At 45.3% G+C, this 14848-nt stretch overlaps 1 protein-coding gene across 1 annotated transcript in view; it reads right to left on the bottom strand.

Annotated features, from left to right (window-relative positions):
* The window catches only part of ERICH6B (glutamate rich 6B), a 39322-nt gene that overhangs the window by 6829 nt on the left and 17645 nt on the right, over positions 1–14848 (bottom strand). The window contains exons 9-14 of the mRNA XM_064492881.1: positions 12955–13091; positions 10588–10673; positions 6923–6985; positions 5598–5761; positions 2353–2438; positions 2037–2189 (exon numbers count right to left, since the gene is read on the bottom strand). Coding sequence (XP_064348951.1) covers positions 2037–2189; positions 2353–2438; positions 5598–5761; positions 6923–6985; positions 10588–10673; positions 12955–13091 — 689 coding nt within the window. The remainder of the gene's footprint in view (positions 1–2036; positions 2190–2352; positions 2439–5597; positions 5762–6922; positions 6986–10587; positions 10674–12954; positions 13092–14848) is intronic.

Genomic DNA, 14848 nt, shown 5'->3' on the forward strand with positions numbered 1-14848 from the left:
AATAAATAAATTCATTTGTATGATTTTTTAGATATAAGTGATATCATATAACATTTGTCTTTCTCTGTCTGACTTACTTCATTTAGTGATAATCTCCATCCGTGTTGCTTCAAATGGTATTATTTCATTCTTTTTTTATGGCTGAGCAATATTCCATTGCATATATATGCCACAACTTCTTTATCCATTCATCTGTTGATGGGCACTTGGGTTGCTTCCATGTCTTGCCAATTGGAAATAGCACTGCTATGAACACTATGGTGCCTATTTTTGAGTTAGAGTTTTCGTCTTTTCCAGATATATGCCCAGGAGTGGGATTGATGGATCATATGGTATGTCTATTTTTACTTTTTTAAGGAAACTCCATACTGTTTTCCATAGTGGCTGTACCAATTTACATTCCTACCAACAGTGTAAGAGGGTCCCCCTTTCTCCACACCCTCTCCAGCATTATTTATAGACTTTTGGTGATGGCCATTCTGACTGATGTGAGGTGATAATTCAATGTAATTTTGATTTGCATTTCTCTAATAACTAGTGATGTAGTGATGTTGAGCATTTTTTCATCTGCCTGTTGGCCATCAGGATGTCTTCTTTGGAGAAATGTCTAGTTAGGTCTTCTGCCCATTTTTTGATTGGGTTGTTGTTTTTGATATTGAGTTGTATGAGCTGTTTGCATATTTTGGAAATTAAGCCCTTGTTGGTCACATCATTTGCAAATATTTTCTCCCAGTCTGTAGGCTGTCTTTTTGTTTAATTTATGGTTTCCTTTGCTGTGTAAAAGCTTTGAGTTTGATTAGGTCCCATTTGTTTATTTTTGGTTTTATTCCTTTTGCCTTTGGAGACTGATCTAACAAAATATTACTATAATTGATGTCAGCGAATGTTTACCTATGTTCTATTCTAGGAGCTTTGTGGTGTTATGTCTTTTATTTAGGTCTCCAAACCATTTTGAGTTTATTTTTGTGTATGGTGGGAGGGAGTGTTCTTCACTGATTTACATGCAGCTGTCCAGTTTTCCAAAAACCACTTGCTGAAAAGACTGTCTTTTCTCCAGTGTATATTCTGCCTCCTTTGTCAAAGATTAATTGACCATAGGTCTGTGGGTTTATTTTGGGGCTCTCTATTCTGTTCCACTGATCTGTGTCTATTTTTGTGCCAATACCATGCTGTTTTGATTACTGTAGCTTTGTAGTATTGCAGACATCAATTTTTATACAAAGCACCCTCCAGGAAGGGCAGATACCTCTAAGAACAAAGTAGTAAACTAGGAAACAGTGTAGATAAAAACTGAATAGCAGAGAAAATGTTCTTAAAAACCAAGGTCTGGAGAGTGAAAATCTTTTTTTGGAATTAAAAAAAAGTTTGGCTTTGACTATCAAGAAGAAAGTATAAAATTGGCTCAAGACAATCTGCGTTTCCTACTCCACGACCACTTAGAACAGAAAAAGGAGGGAGAAATCCTGCAAAAACAGAGTTCTAACGCCAAAGAGATGGAGAAAAGTTCTGAAGTGACTGAATTACCTTGAATTGGTAAGATGAAGTTTCCCACTGTCACCAGAAATGGGAACTTAACAACTCAGTTTAGTTACAATGAAACATTCAGCAGTTATGTTTTTAAAATACATGTACCTCCAAAGCCCTCACCACACCGTCCTCTCCGAGGCACCTGGAACAGAGGGACCCCGTGTCTTTCTAAGGTTATTCTCTTTGGTTTGATTCTTAAGTGGTGCCGAGGAGACGAAACCAACAGGGGTTCTTACTCCAGCTTTTGAGTCTGTGATGCTATTTCACCAGTGGGGAAACAATGGTGCAAAAAGGACAGCCCGCCATCTGAGGTCAGGGACCTGTCTTACTGGTCCCTCATGATACCAACCTCCCAAAGTATGAGCCAGATGAATGAATTCATAAGTGGATGAGAGAGAGAGAAAGAGAGAGGCTTACCCAGTGAGAAGCTGTGCAGACTGGGAATCAAAACCTTAATCACACTGCTTCTCCATGGGGCGGGGTGTCTGGGACTCATGACCCAAGCTTACCAGATGTCTCCATTTTCATCGTAGAAGGTGGCATGGCCAAAATTGTTGATAAGGGCCCGGATACACAAATGTTCACTGTCTTCCAGAATGATGCACGTGAACTTTCCTTCTTTTATACTGAGGATGAGCATGGCCAGGTGTCCTGATGGATAACTGGGAGATGGTTAAGGCACAAGTAGTCCCTTGGGATCCCATGGGGAAGGCAGAGCCCTGCAGAGGACCAAGGCCTCAGTAAAACCCATGACCCAGTCCCGAATCACAGACTTTTTAGGCATCACATGTGTCAGCATGAGTGTCCCCGTGGTCTAGTGGATACTGTATCTGGCCTGATCCATCAGAAAAGAGAATTTGGAAGACAGTCTCACTGGGGTAGAGAATTAATTCTCCATCATCTTGATGAACCTAGGAAGAAGAGACAAGCCTGTGAAAGGTGCATGGGGGCTGATGGACCAAATTCAGAGCATGGTATTGTCACTAGAAGGGTTGGGGTGGGTCTACTTACTCTCTGATGCCCACATGCCCCCCACCCATCACTACCCTTCCCATCATTACCACCAGCTTGCTGGGGACAGGAAACTTCTCAGGGCTTCAGTTTACTTGTCTATGTGACGAGGAGGCTGAAATGGATCACTGTGTGTCTGTGTGTTTGTGTGTGCAGATTTTAAACTGTTATCTCATTCACTCTCATGTTACTGGTTGTATTAGTTTCCTAGGGCTGCCATAACAAAGTACCACAAACTGGGCAGTTGAAAACTATGGAATTAATTTTCTCACTGTTGTGGAGGCCAGAAGTCTGAAATCAAGGTGTCAGTGGGGTTGGTTCTTTCTGGAGACTCTGAGGAAGAATCTCTTCCATGCCTTTCTCTAGTTTTTGGTGATGATCCTTACTCTTCCTTGGCTTTTGGCTGCAATCCTTACTGTACCTTGGTTGGGACACATATGGCTTCAACACCTCCATCTTCACGTGGTGTTCTCCCTGTGTCTCCGTCTTCTTGTAAGGACACCAGTCATATTGGATAAGGGGCCCTCCCCACTCCAGTATGACCTCATCTTAACGGATTACATCCTCAGAGACCAATTTTCCAAATAAGGTCATATTCTGAGGCACTCGGGGTTAGGACTTAAACATATTTTTTGGGGGGGACAATGTTCCACCCATAATATTGGTATATTCATGGATTTTATTTCTTCTTGAATCAGTTTAGTGAATTATATTTTTCTAGGAAATTGTTTATGTAAATTTTAAAATTTATTGTCATAAAAATTTGTGATATAATGTTAAAAAAAAAACCCTCTACTGTCTCTCTGTGATGTCCTTGTCTTCATTCTTTATAGATTTTCTTCCTTTTCTTTTTTGTTTTTCTGGATCAACCTTGCCTGGAGATTTGCCTACTAGTCTTCTCAAAGAGCCAACTTTTTGGTTTGCTTATTCTATTACTTCTTTGTTTTCTATTGTATCAGTTTCTGCTCCTTTTATTATCATTTATATATGTTCCTTTCTGTGGGTTTTCTATATTAGAAAATTTTTTCTATTTTTTCTAATTCTTTGATTTGAATGTTGAGCTCATTGATTTCCATCTCTCTTCTTCTTCCTGACCCTCCTCCTCCTCTTCTTTAATATAGGCATGTATATTTCTGAGTTTTTTTTTTTTAGGTTTTTTTTTGGTGGGGAGGTAATTAGGTTTATTTATTTAGTGATTTTCTTAAGGGAGACACTGGGGATTAAACCTAGGACTTCGTGCAGGCTAAGCACGCGCTCTACCATTTGAACTATACCATCCTCCCTAATACAAGCATTTAAAGCTATAATATTTCTCTCAAAATACTGTTTTAGCTGTTCCCCCAACTGTAGATACCTACATTTTCATTCTGAATATTTTCAAATTTCCAATATGATTTCTTCTTTGACACACAAGTTGTTTACCATGCTTTTAAATCTGCACATGTACCAGTTGTTTTTGGCTATGTTATTACTATTCCCAATCAAAATACACAAGGGTAGGAGGGCAGAGTCTATATGATAGCCGCTCTTTAGTGTCTGTGGCCCAGTGTGCCATCAATTATTGTAGCTATTTCATGTGTGCTTGAAAAGGACGCAAGTCCTCCAGCTGCCTGGTGTCCCCATCAGGTGTTAAAACCCAAGCCCCTGAGTGATCAGGACGGCTGTCTCCTCCTTCCCACCCCTCCCCTCTCCCAGGACACTCACTCCTCACTTACTCTCACTCTTCTCATTTCCCAGTTTCGATTTCCAGTAATAACTCCCTTGCTTTCTTATACACTCTGCTCTGCATTTAAAAGGATGCTTTTTACATTTCCACTAAGTTTCCCAGGTGTTTGTAGCAGGAAGCCTTTTCGGGTCATCTCATATCCTGCGTGATTCTAACTAGATGTCAGATCAGTGGTTTTCAAGCTATTGTTTTTAACAGTTATAGAATCCTGTGTTCAAGAGAGCTTAAGGCAGAATGCCAAAATCTAAGTAAGTAAAAAGAGATACGGTGGTTTGAGGAGGAGGTGCTGGGGGCGCCCCAGGGCACAGCCTTTAAATGCCCAGGAACCACGGCATGAGATGATGACAATGACCCTCTGACTCTGTCCCCACACCCAGCACTGTGCTCAACACCTCACTTCCACAATGCAGTGACCCTGCAGGGTAGGCAGTATCAGCCCCATTTAAGAGAAGCTAAGTGACCTACACAAGGTTATCCAGTGAGAGGGGAGCTGGACTCCCACAATCTGGCGCCCAGCCTGCGGGCTCGTCTTTGGAACCCACGCTGTCTCCAACCAGTCAGCTCCCAGCCACCTGGCACGCTTAGTCTACAAATCACTGCTCTTTTTTCTTAACCTAGAGAAGTGCTTTATAAGGACATCTGTGGTTGGTTTATTCCTAATAGCCCATAGGAAGCTTCTAGATATGGTTCATGGGAGACGATTTTGTATTTTACGTCTTATTTTCAAAAGCCACCTGAAAGCCAGACTTTCTCTAGATGCTTTCTTCTTGTCAAATTCACTTGTCATGTAATGACATTTTCCTGATGACAAGGACCCCACGGGCAAAGAAAAATCTCTGGTGCAGAGGTAGAGTCATCACATTTTTTTCTCACTGGGAAATATATCACAAATGGCATATCTAAAAGCCAAAATCTCACCACCATTTGCCTGGGGACAGAGTATGAGGCTAAGAGCTGAAAGTTAAGAGAGAAGGGATTACATCTCTGGCCCCTTCTTCAGTTCTAGTAGAGAGAAAACAGAGCCTCGAAGGTAGGACCCAGCTGCCGTCTGTCCATGAGCTCTCCCTATTGCTGTCTGTCTGCCTGCCTGTGAGTCCTCCCTGGCTCTTGTCTGTCTGCAGTCTCTCCCTAACTATGGTGGGGATGCTGGCTCCTGGGTTGGCCAGGCTGGATTTTGCCTGAACACTGGCACACACTTATCAACAGTCCTGCCTGATACAGGAAATTACTTGGAATTCATTGCCCATTTATAAAAACAAAAAATGACCAAATGTCCCCATCCTCATGAGCCTTCTGGGCAGCCTGCGTGAATGGTGGATTAGGAAGGGTCTACCTTAGTCTTGCTCTTTATCCAGTCCGTATCTATTTCTAGTGTCTTCTCACGGCGAACAATACGAGGTTTTTTTACTTCTTCTTTCTCAGGCTCCTCGACTTTTGGTGGTTGATGACACAAAGTAAACGAGATAGTGGTCTCTGTAGTCCTTTGGTTAAGCAAGTCTTTGGTGGAAAACAGAAAGAAAACTTACATCCATTTCTCTCAAGGCACCAAAGAGAGTTTGAGGATTTGGGATATCGGGCATGTTCTCCCAAGCAAGGAAGGCTGCCAAGCAGTAGGAAGAGCAAGCCTTTGAAGGGAGAGATGTTGAGGCTGAATTTCCAGCTCTCTCATTTTTGTCATTCATTCAACACGTATTTCTTAAGAGCCTACAATGTAGCAGCCCAGTGCCAGATCCCAGATGCCATGGTGAAGACCACTCAGTCCAGACTTGGAAATGTGAGGGGGGACACACCAGCCATATTCCCAAAATAAGCGTGGCTGCTGATTCTGTTAATTGAAAAAAATAAGCTAAAGTGGGGAGTCATTAGAAAAAAATGAAACCTACCTTAAACATGTTATTTTAACTTAACAAGCAAATGTGTAGTAACACACCATTTTTTTCTGTACAGCACAATGTCCCAGTCATGCATATACATATATTCATGTTCATATTTTTTCATTAAAGGTTATTATAAGATATTGAATATAGTTCACTGTGCTACGCAGAAGAAAGTTTTTTTTTTTTTAATCTGTTTTATGTATCGTGGCTAACATTTGCAAATCTCAAACTCTCAAATTTATCCCTTCCCACCCCCTTTCCCCGGTAACCATAAGATTATTCACTATGTCTGCTAGTCTGTTTCTGTTTAACACACCATTTTTAAATGCAGAGCTCTGTGATCATTTTCGCTCAAACCCCATTCATAGTTTATGATGTCTAACTTTCCGTTGTGGCAATTGCTAAATAGCCTGAGTGCAAAATTAGACTTTAAAAATCTTTCTGTATATTCCTCATTCTTTTACGTATGTTTAGTCCACATCTAGTTCAAGACAGTTTTCTAAAAAAAAATCTTCTCTTAATGAGTCTTCTCAAAGCATTCCACTTAATTTTCACAGCAACAATGCTTTTCTTTTCATCTTCATTTTGGTCCGTTTTTTATAACAGGTGAACTTTGGAACTACGCTAGGAAGGACACCGGAGGAACAACCCCGGCTCCCAGGGACCCTCGGGGGGCGCAGCGGGAGGCGGGGCTTCCGGCGAGGTCGGCGTCGGCCGGCTGCCCGCCGCCGGAAGGGGCCCGGCTCCCTCGGCAGTGAGGTTTGGGGGGGTTAGTTCAGACAGCTTGGTGGCCCCACCACTGGGGCCAACACAGTGCTGGAGGAGGTCACGGGGAGGACGTGGCCGCCTTTGGACCTGCAAGCTGGACGGGGCGATGGAGGGCTCCCCACCCCCTCGCCTGGCCCTGGAAGGCACGTTGCTCCCACGGTTCCGGCAGCGGGAGCCCTTTTCAAGGACGCAGCCTTGAAAGGAGAGCCAGGGGAGCAGTGTGTGTTGTTGAGCCAATCTGCATGAACACGTGCCTGAAGCCAGGTAAGGCCTGTGTCTCAATTTTAAAGTCCTGGTGGGCACCGGCGGAAATCTAATCTTGCTTCGACCAAGACAAGCCTCGGATATGTTACCTCGCTTATTAAAACGCCACCTACCAGCCTGGAGCGGGCTGCCTCTTTCTTAGGCCTGCTTCCCCCGGGGGCTAATTTCAGATTTCACCCGAGGAACTCTGAGGTTTCGAACCAACACAGAGGGTGCCTCAGACCTCGCAGGGAACGTAACCAGCCCTGGAGGTTGAGGGCATTCCCAGTGGAAGCTGCCTCTTCTGTGCAAGGTGGAATTCCTAGATTATGCCCTGCGTGGTTGAAGGCTAGTGTGGGACCGGCTTGGTGATGGCAGATGACTCGGGAGAGGCCGGCAGGGCTAGAACATTTCTTTATACACTCATTGAATACCTGTTGTGTACCCGTGTGCGGAAAACTGTCCTAGGTTGTCTGGGATGCCATAGTCCCTGCTACGTGTTCTAGTAGGGAAGACGGATGCTAAATAAGTGACCGGATAACACTTCATATGCCAATGCCTAGGAGTGCTCTGAAGAAACATTAAGCAGGGTGCAAAGGATGGAAAATGGTGTGTGTGTGGGGTGTGTGTATGTGTGGGGTGTGTGTGTGTGTGTGCGCGCGCGCGCGCGCGCGCATGTGCGCTGGCTTGTAAAGGGTAGCCAAAGAAACTGTTTCTGAAACCGTGACTTGGATAAAGTGAAGGAGCTAGCCACAGAGATACTGGAGCGAAGAGCGCTCTAGGCAGGGGACAGCAAGTCCAAAGGCCCAGGGGCAAGGGTGCCTGGCCCATTCGATGGATAACAAAAAATGCCAGTGTGTCTGGAGAGGAAAAAGGGAGCCACATGGGGAATGTGGGATTTTCCTGGAGGCAATGGCGGGCCAGTGGAGATTATAAAAAGATAATGCTGTAAACAATGTGAAGAAAGGACTGAGAGAGAAGATGGAAGTCGAGGGGGCTGGTGAGATCTTCGGGTGTGGGGAGAGACGATGTCTAAGTGGTGTCAGTGAGGATGGAGAGACGGGATGGGGGATGGGGAAGGAGAACCACCTGGGGAACTAGAGAGGCTGCTCATTAGAGCTCACACAGGGAGTGTTTCCTTAGGAAAATGAGAAGGAGAGAGGTGGGCAGGGGCAGAGCCATTTAAAGTCCCTTGTAAAAAAGTCAGGAAGCCCGTCTCGGTCTCGGTCTCTGTCTCCCTCCGAGACTGAGGGACTGGCTGACCAGGTGGAAATGATGGCTGACGTGAGCCCAGCTGCTGTTCCTGAGTATCAAGTAGAAATTAATAGAAAGCCTTTCTGAAACGGTCATGATAAAAGAGGACATTAGATGCTCATTTTTATCCCTGTCATAATGCTAAAATCATGGATTTTCTGGTTTGTGCTGTACCTCTGGCTCTGCCTTTATTAGGGGGGACTTTAGGCTGCCTTTCTGAGCCTCCGTTTCCTTCAAGTGGGATCATGCTGCCTGCAGAGACCATCAGGTTACTCTGAGCTGGGGCTGCCTAGAGCTGGCAGCCTCGGAGAAGGGCAGGCGATAAACCTGTGTTCCCTCACGTGGGGAGCTTTGAATTCCGATGGCCCGAGACATGAGCTGTGTCGTATTCTCCCACTTCTTTTCGCCCAACTAGATGGCTCTGAATAGGAGAGGCGACCTAATTTGAGGGGCTCCGTGCAAAATGAAAATGCAAAGATCCTTGTTCTAAATTTATTAAGAATTTCAAGACAGTGCCAGCGGATTATTAAGCAAGCACAGGGCACATGCCCGTGAAGCCAGCCTTGGCTTAGAAATCAGAGGGTTCAGAGACGGGGCTGTGTGCCTGTGATATCAGACAGTGGTCTGGATACCGGAAGTGAGTTTGTATCTCAAAGGAGGCTGGGAGATTCCTTTGGGACTGGCTATAGCCTGCATATGGAAGGGCTGCCTCTTATCAGTTGGAAATTGTGGCTTTTCTGTGTTAAAAGCTCCAATGTTCCAGGCTTCAGTTTTCCAGAGGAACAGGGAGTGGGTGTGGGGTGGTGGGGGTGGTGAGGCACTGGGAAGAATCCAGCCGTGTCATATTTCATTCTCCAGTTGGAAGTCCTACCCTGAGTATGTGACAGTAGAGTGTCTTAAAAGGCCTTAATCTCCCAAAACGAGCAAAAAAAAAAAAAAAAAAAAATCATGCCTGCCTGCATCTATTCAAAAACCACTTATTTAGCGTCTACTGTGTGCTTTGCTATGGTGCTAAAGAATGACAGACACTGGCTTCTATAGCTTGGAGGGAACAGAAATAGAAACAACAGATGAGTATAACATAACCCGTGTAATAGACTGTTGTTGTGTTTTTGGCTGCAGAGCATCTTTGTTTTGGGGGGTACCCTGATGTGAGAGTCTTGGTAGGAGGCGGGACTCGCCCGCTATAGAAACTGAAGGTGATGATTCCTTCTTTTTCCAGCCTCCCAGCTCCAATCGGGCACGAGGCTTAGGTTTAGAAGACCTTTTTCTTCTTTTGTTGTTCTTTGAACAGGTCACCGGGATGAGCTCTGGGTCTGACCTGAGAGGTCTTTGGTGGAAGTGTGGTTTACACCTGCACAGTGGCTGGGGATCCCAGGGAAGTCACTTACTCTCTCAGCCTAAGTTTGTTTATCCTGCTTCACCTGGTCATGAAGGTTAATTGGAATCAGATCGTGTATGTGAAAATACCTGGCCTCTAGCAGTTACTCTGCAGGAGTTAGGTCAGGGGCTGCCTTGTTTCTGGGGAGCAAGAGCATTTCCTGGAGAGGGAATCTGGGGCTGTGTCCTGGCTCAGCAGCAAGAAACACCACGATTGATTAGCTCCGTCTGCCATGAGTATTCTTGCCGTTTCTACGTTAGTTGGACCTAGTGATCTGAAAGATGTTCCACATGGTGGTTTTGAGTTTCTGAATTCAGCAGCCTGACAGCTTAGGCTCTTGACTGAAGCCTTCCGTGATTAGGCCTAAAAAAAGGCATCGTCCATGTTTGGCAAATCTTAACAGCTGGACCTCAAGTGCCTTCATTATCTGATAAAGGGGCTATTTCTTAAACTTTGTGTTTATAATGACTTCTTGGAGCACCCTCGCACCCTGCTGGCCCCTGTCTAGCTTAGCTCTCTTCCTGTGTGGTCCTGTGATATCTGCTTCCCACCCCAGTATTAACCATTTTATATACAAATTCTCTGCTTTCTTGTCTATCCTTACCCACTCACCATTACCACCAAAGGATAAGCCCGTCGAGGTCCCAGACTGGGTCTCACTTGCTTAGTATTTTATCTCCAGCAGCTAAGACCTTCACAGCCCAGCTCAAGTGAGGGAACAAGCATTTCTGCCTCCTTTATGGACACAGCAGAAGGTGGGAGGCAGGGAGAGGCACCCCAGCAGAGCAAGGTCACAGGATGGAAAATGGGAGAGGGGTTCTTACTTTCACGTTTCTTGATGATCCAGAGGATTATTTCCTTGTATTTTTCAAAATTTTTCTTCAACCTGAAAGGAATGTGAATCATCTTTAAAAGCTGAGACGAAGTTCCTGTTTACATATCATGCTACACAGCTCACACAGTACTGGTCCATAGGTGGGAAGCTGGACTGATGGCTCCACTTTTGGACCTAGCTTTCTTCCAGTCTGTTCTCAGGAATAACAGGACAGCGCACGATGCTGTGCTTCCCTCCCGGCCTCTCACCGGCCTTCAGCCTGGGCGCCTGGGCTAGCCTCCAGACTTTTCAAAATGAATCCAGTAGGGGGTCCTCTTGGGAGCCAGGAAGGGCTAGGAGGTCCAAATACAAGGCTGGCTCTATGAGTTAAGCTCGTGTGGCTTGATTTTTCTACGGCTTGTGCATATTTCAGTGAAGGCTGCCTTTGGAAATAGCTTAGAGAAACAACACTGTCTATGAATCGGACAGAGCCACCTGAAACCCCTTTGCATTTGGTAGGAAAATTTCAAACTCACTCAAAAATGGCTTACCATGAAAGCCACACTAAGGCACAACTGTTCAAAATGATCAAGCCCTCAGTTCCTCTCATGTCAGTATACAAAGCGAGTCATCCAGGCATTTCAACGACTTGGACTGTTTTTCTTCCAAATAAGGGTGGTCTCCAGGGGCAGCTGCCTCTCCCAGTTCTCAGATCAGAGCCCTTTTGAAGGGGAATCTACCGGAAGGAGTGAGCTTCCCAGGCTTAATTGGATCTGAGAAGAAGGCCTTTGACATGACAGATTTTAAGTTCTCAGTTCAGATTCCTTGAAGAGAGTGTAATAATTTAACCCTAAGCAACTTCAGGAAGCAAATATCCTTTGCAGGGAAGGGCTGGTGTTTTGCCTGGCAGAGAACAGAGATTTCCTATTTGTACTCTAAAAGCAATAGTGGAACTTGAGAATAAGCTCCACACAGTCCATTTTTTTTAACCAAGTATTGTTTGTTTTATTTGCAAGCATTTTAAATAGAATTGCAGCAGTCACCTAAGCCCACCATCACCTGTGAACGAGTAAGGCTGAGGAGTTGGCGGGGTAAAGCCTACCTCATGGGGTTAGAGCAGGATGCCTCATACATGCAAGAGTTAAATTCTAGTAGGGGAATCCAGCCAGAGGCACCCCTGGCCCTCTCAGGAAGGTTTCTCCTTTGGCTCTTGGCCCACCTCTGCAAGCTAGTGGAATCCTCACTAGCTGCCTCCTCAGTGGTAGAGACTGGGTATACACTACTGCATACCTCAGCACACAGTAGGTGCTCAGGAAATATCCATTGAGTGCAATTAGGTTAGAAGGAATCTTGCTTATAGGCTTAAATGGGAAAGAAGGGGAGAAAATCTTGCATACAGCGCAGGATGACTTACCCAGATATTATTTGGCATTTGTTTTTGCTGCTGTATAAGGATCTGAAAGCTTTGATGTTCTTTGGGTTTTACATTGTGTATTTTGCCTTCCCCTTTCCTAGAGAAGCCTCGAGGGTCTCTCACCCCATGACTATTGAGCCCAAAGCAGAAGCTGCTGGCAGTCAATCTCTCATCCTGAATTTTGGGAAAATCCACTCACCGAGGAGGTTATGCAGGACACCCCATCCCCCCAGCCTGATCCTTGGTGCCACTGAGGGAGGGTCTGCACAGACCCGCTGGACACCTGAGCGTGCACCTTGTTCGCCAAGGTTTCTGACAGCTGGAGAAGTGAAAAACCAGACTTTCGTGTACCACAGGCTGGATGTACAAATACGGTTCTGGAACATTTTGTGACCCGGGGTCATGCCAACTGGAAAGATTTGGTGCTAGCAACAGTCTGGGATAACCTTATCATTTCGCACTCCAAATAGGGGCTCTAGCCTGAATCCCAGGTCAGTGACGCTCAGGGTTCTCCCCGCCCAGGGAGCATGGGAAAGCACTGGCTAGCCTAGGAGATAGCTAAGAAATTTCCTGGGCAGATGCTCAGGATCTTGATCCCCCATTGTCCCAGGGGTCTGAGTCTTGCTTCCCAGACTTCTGTTCAAGTTCATTCCTGCCCTGGATTTCCAACCTCTGTCACTGCCCGCCTTTGATCTGTCCTGCACATTCCATGCTCGTGGGTTTCTTTGCTCTTAAGTTTCAGTAGCCAGATCATTCTGTACCCCTGACCCCAAGTCTTACCCTTGCCCTTGTGCCTGGCCTGTGCCTGCCCTTTGACTCGGGACCTGCTTGACTTTGGTCTTGCTCTCTTCTCTGGTGACCCAGTCTACACTTTCCCTGCCGCTACCTCTGGCCTCTCCGAACTCACTGACCAATTGCTTGATCTCTCCAGTCACTTACAGAATTCCAAGTTTCCTTCTGGTTTCACTCTCCAGATGACCAGTGAGGGGAATGTAAATATCCTCTTCCATTTCGTCGCGAACAGCCATTTCTTTGACCATGGTCCTAAACACCATCTGATAGGAGCTGGTGAAAACCTACAGAAGGACCACAGATGATATATCCAGAAAATGGAAATTAATGGTTTATGAATGATCACTTTTCTGATTCCCTAAGTTGCCAGATGAGATTTCAACATGTCATTCGAAAAAGACAATCAGTGGGAACAGTAGGGTAGCTGGGAGGATTTGTTTTAAATACTATTTCCAATAAGACCATACTCTCTCCTCATTCCCCAGTTCCCTCAAGGATTTTTTTTAATAGCAGCATACCAAGAAATCTTTTGAGAGCATAAAATTATCCTCTTTTTCCAAGTGTGGAGATGTCTGTAGAACATAAAAATGCTTCTGTGCATTAAGAGTATTATAACAGGTGTTTGGAGTTTCAGGAATGGCCAAGCTCTCAGTGGTTACTTACTCAACGTGAAGGATAAGGTTCTTCAGGAAAGCAGGGAGCACCTAGCACATGTCTTTTTATTATTATTATTATTAATTACTTTGTTATTTATTTATTAAACTTTTTTTTTATTGAGTTATATTCATTTTACAATGTTGTGTCAAATTCCAGCGTAGCACATTCTTTTAGGGGACGGATCTGTACTTAAAGATTCTTCCAAAGTAATGACGTTGTAAGCTACTTTTTTATTTTGTAAATTTGATCATTCTATCCCAAGTCCGTGATGTTAACCAGAACTGACCCACGGGGGCTTGGTCACAAGAGTTTCTTTTTTGGATGTCTTTTGCTAGTTTGGCTTGCTGTCCAGGAAAACCATGGGTCTCTCACGTTGCCCTGCCCATCTGCAGGTCGAGGTTGTTCAGCATCTGAGAATGTACGGTAGGCACTGACTTACAAGCCTCCTATAGAAAGTGCATGTGACCTGGGACAGATAGAAGAAGGTAGCTTTTGTTTGGCTGGTTTTTCTAGGCTGAGGAAAAGCTGAGGTGTCTCAGGCCCACCTTGCCTGATTCCCAGCCTCTGCACACTCCTCTCCTCATTGCTGCTGTTTGTTAATTAAACACCGAGGCCATTAGATGGAGGAGGCTCTAAGTTGGACGTGGCGCCTGTTGATAGAAGGCGGTTCGCCACTTCCAGTTTGGCGATGCCCAATTCGAATCCACAGAGGCTCAAATAAACTCTTCAGATTTTAATAGGCCTTAGTTTATTTTTTCTTACTGGAATGAATCAGTGCTCCAGGGCAGGTGGAGGTTGAGGCTTATGGTGCCAACATTCCTGCCTCTAAATTCCTTTTTGTTGACAATCCCTCCCTTGGGATGCAGCGACGGCTTACTTGCCCAGGCCAGTGGTCGCTCACCAGCCCCTTTGGATTCCATGTTTTGTTCACCAGAAAATAGGGTGCCCGCTGTGGTCCACCAGACAACAGACCCGCTTGCTGGGCCTGGTTGAAGTTCTCGTCCCAACTAGGCAGCATCACCCCACTCAACTTCTCCAGCACGTAGGCCATCGAGGGAGGCTTGTCCCATCTGCTTCCCCAACCTACGGAGAGGAATAATCTTCCTGGTCAAGTAGATGTATTGGGCCCGAGTGTTGAGTCCTTCCACGCCTTGGGATTCCTCCTGGGTAAATCTCTGGTTCTTGCAACCAAAAGGATTTGCACAGCAGGGTGTGTGACACATGAGTGTGTCACAGAAATAAAACAAGCATGTGTAGTGAACTAAAACCGGTCAAGGGGCTGAACTGTCGGCATAACCAAAGTGTAGATTGAAAGCCCCCCATTCAGATACGAGGACCTCAGCGTTCTCTCCCTGGTGTGTACCTGAGTGGCTTCTGGTGGCCC

Source organism: Camelus dromedarius, chromosome 13 (genome assembly GCF_036321535.1).
Source record: "Camelus dromedarius isolate mCamDro1 chromosome 13, mCamDro1.pat, whole genome shotgun sequence".
Taxonomy (NCBI): domain Eukaryota; kingdom Metazoa; phylum Chordata; class Mammalia; order Artiodactyla; family Camelidae; genus Camelus; species Camelus dromedarius.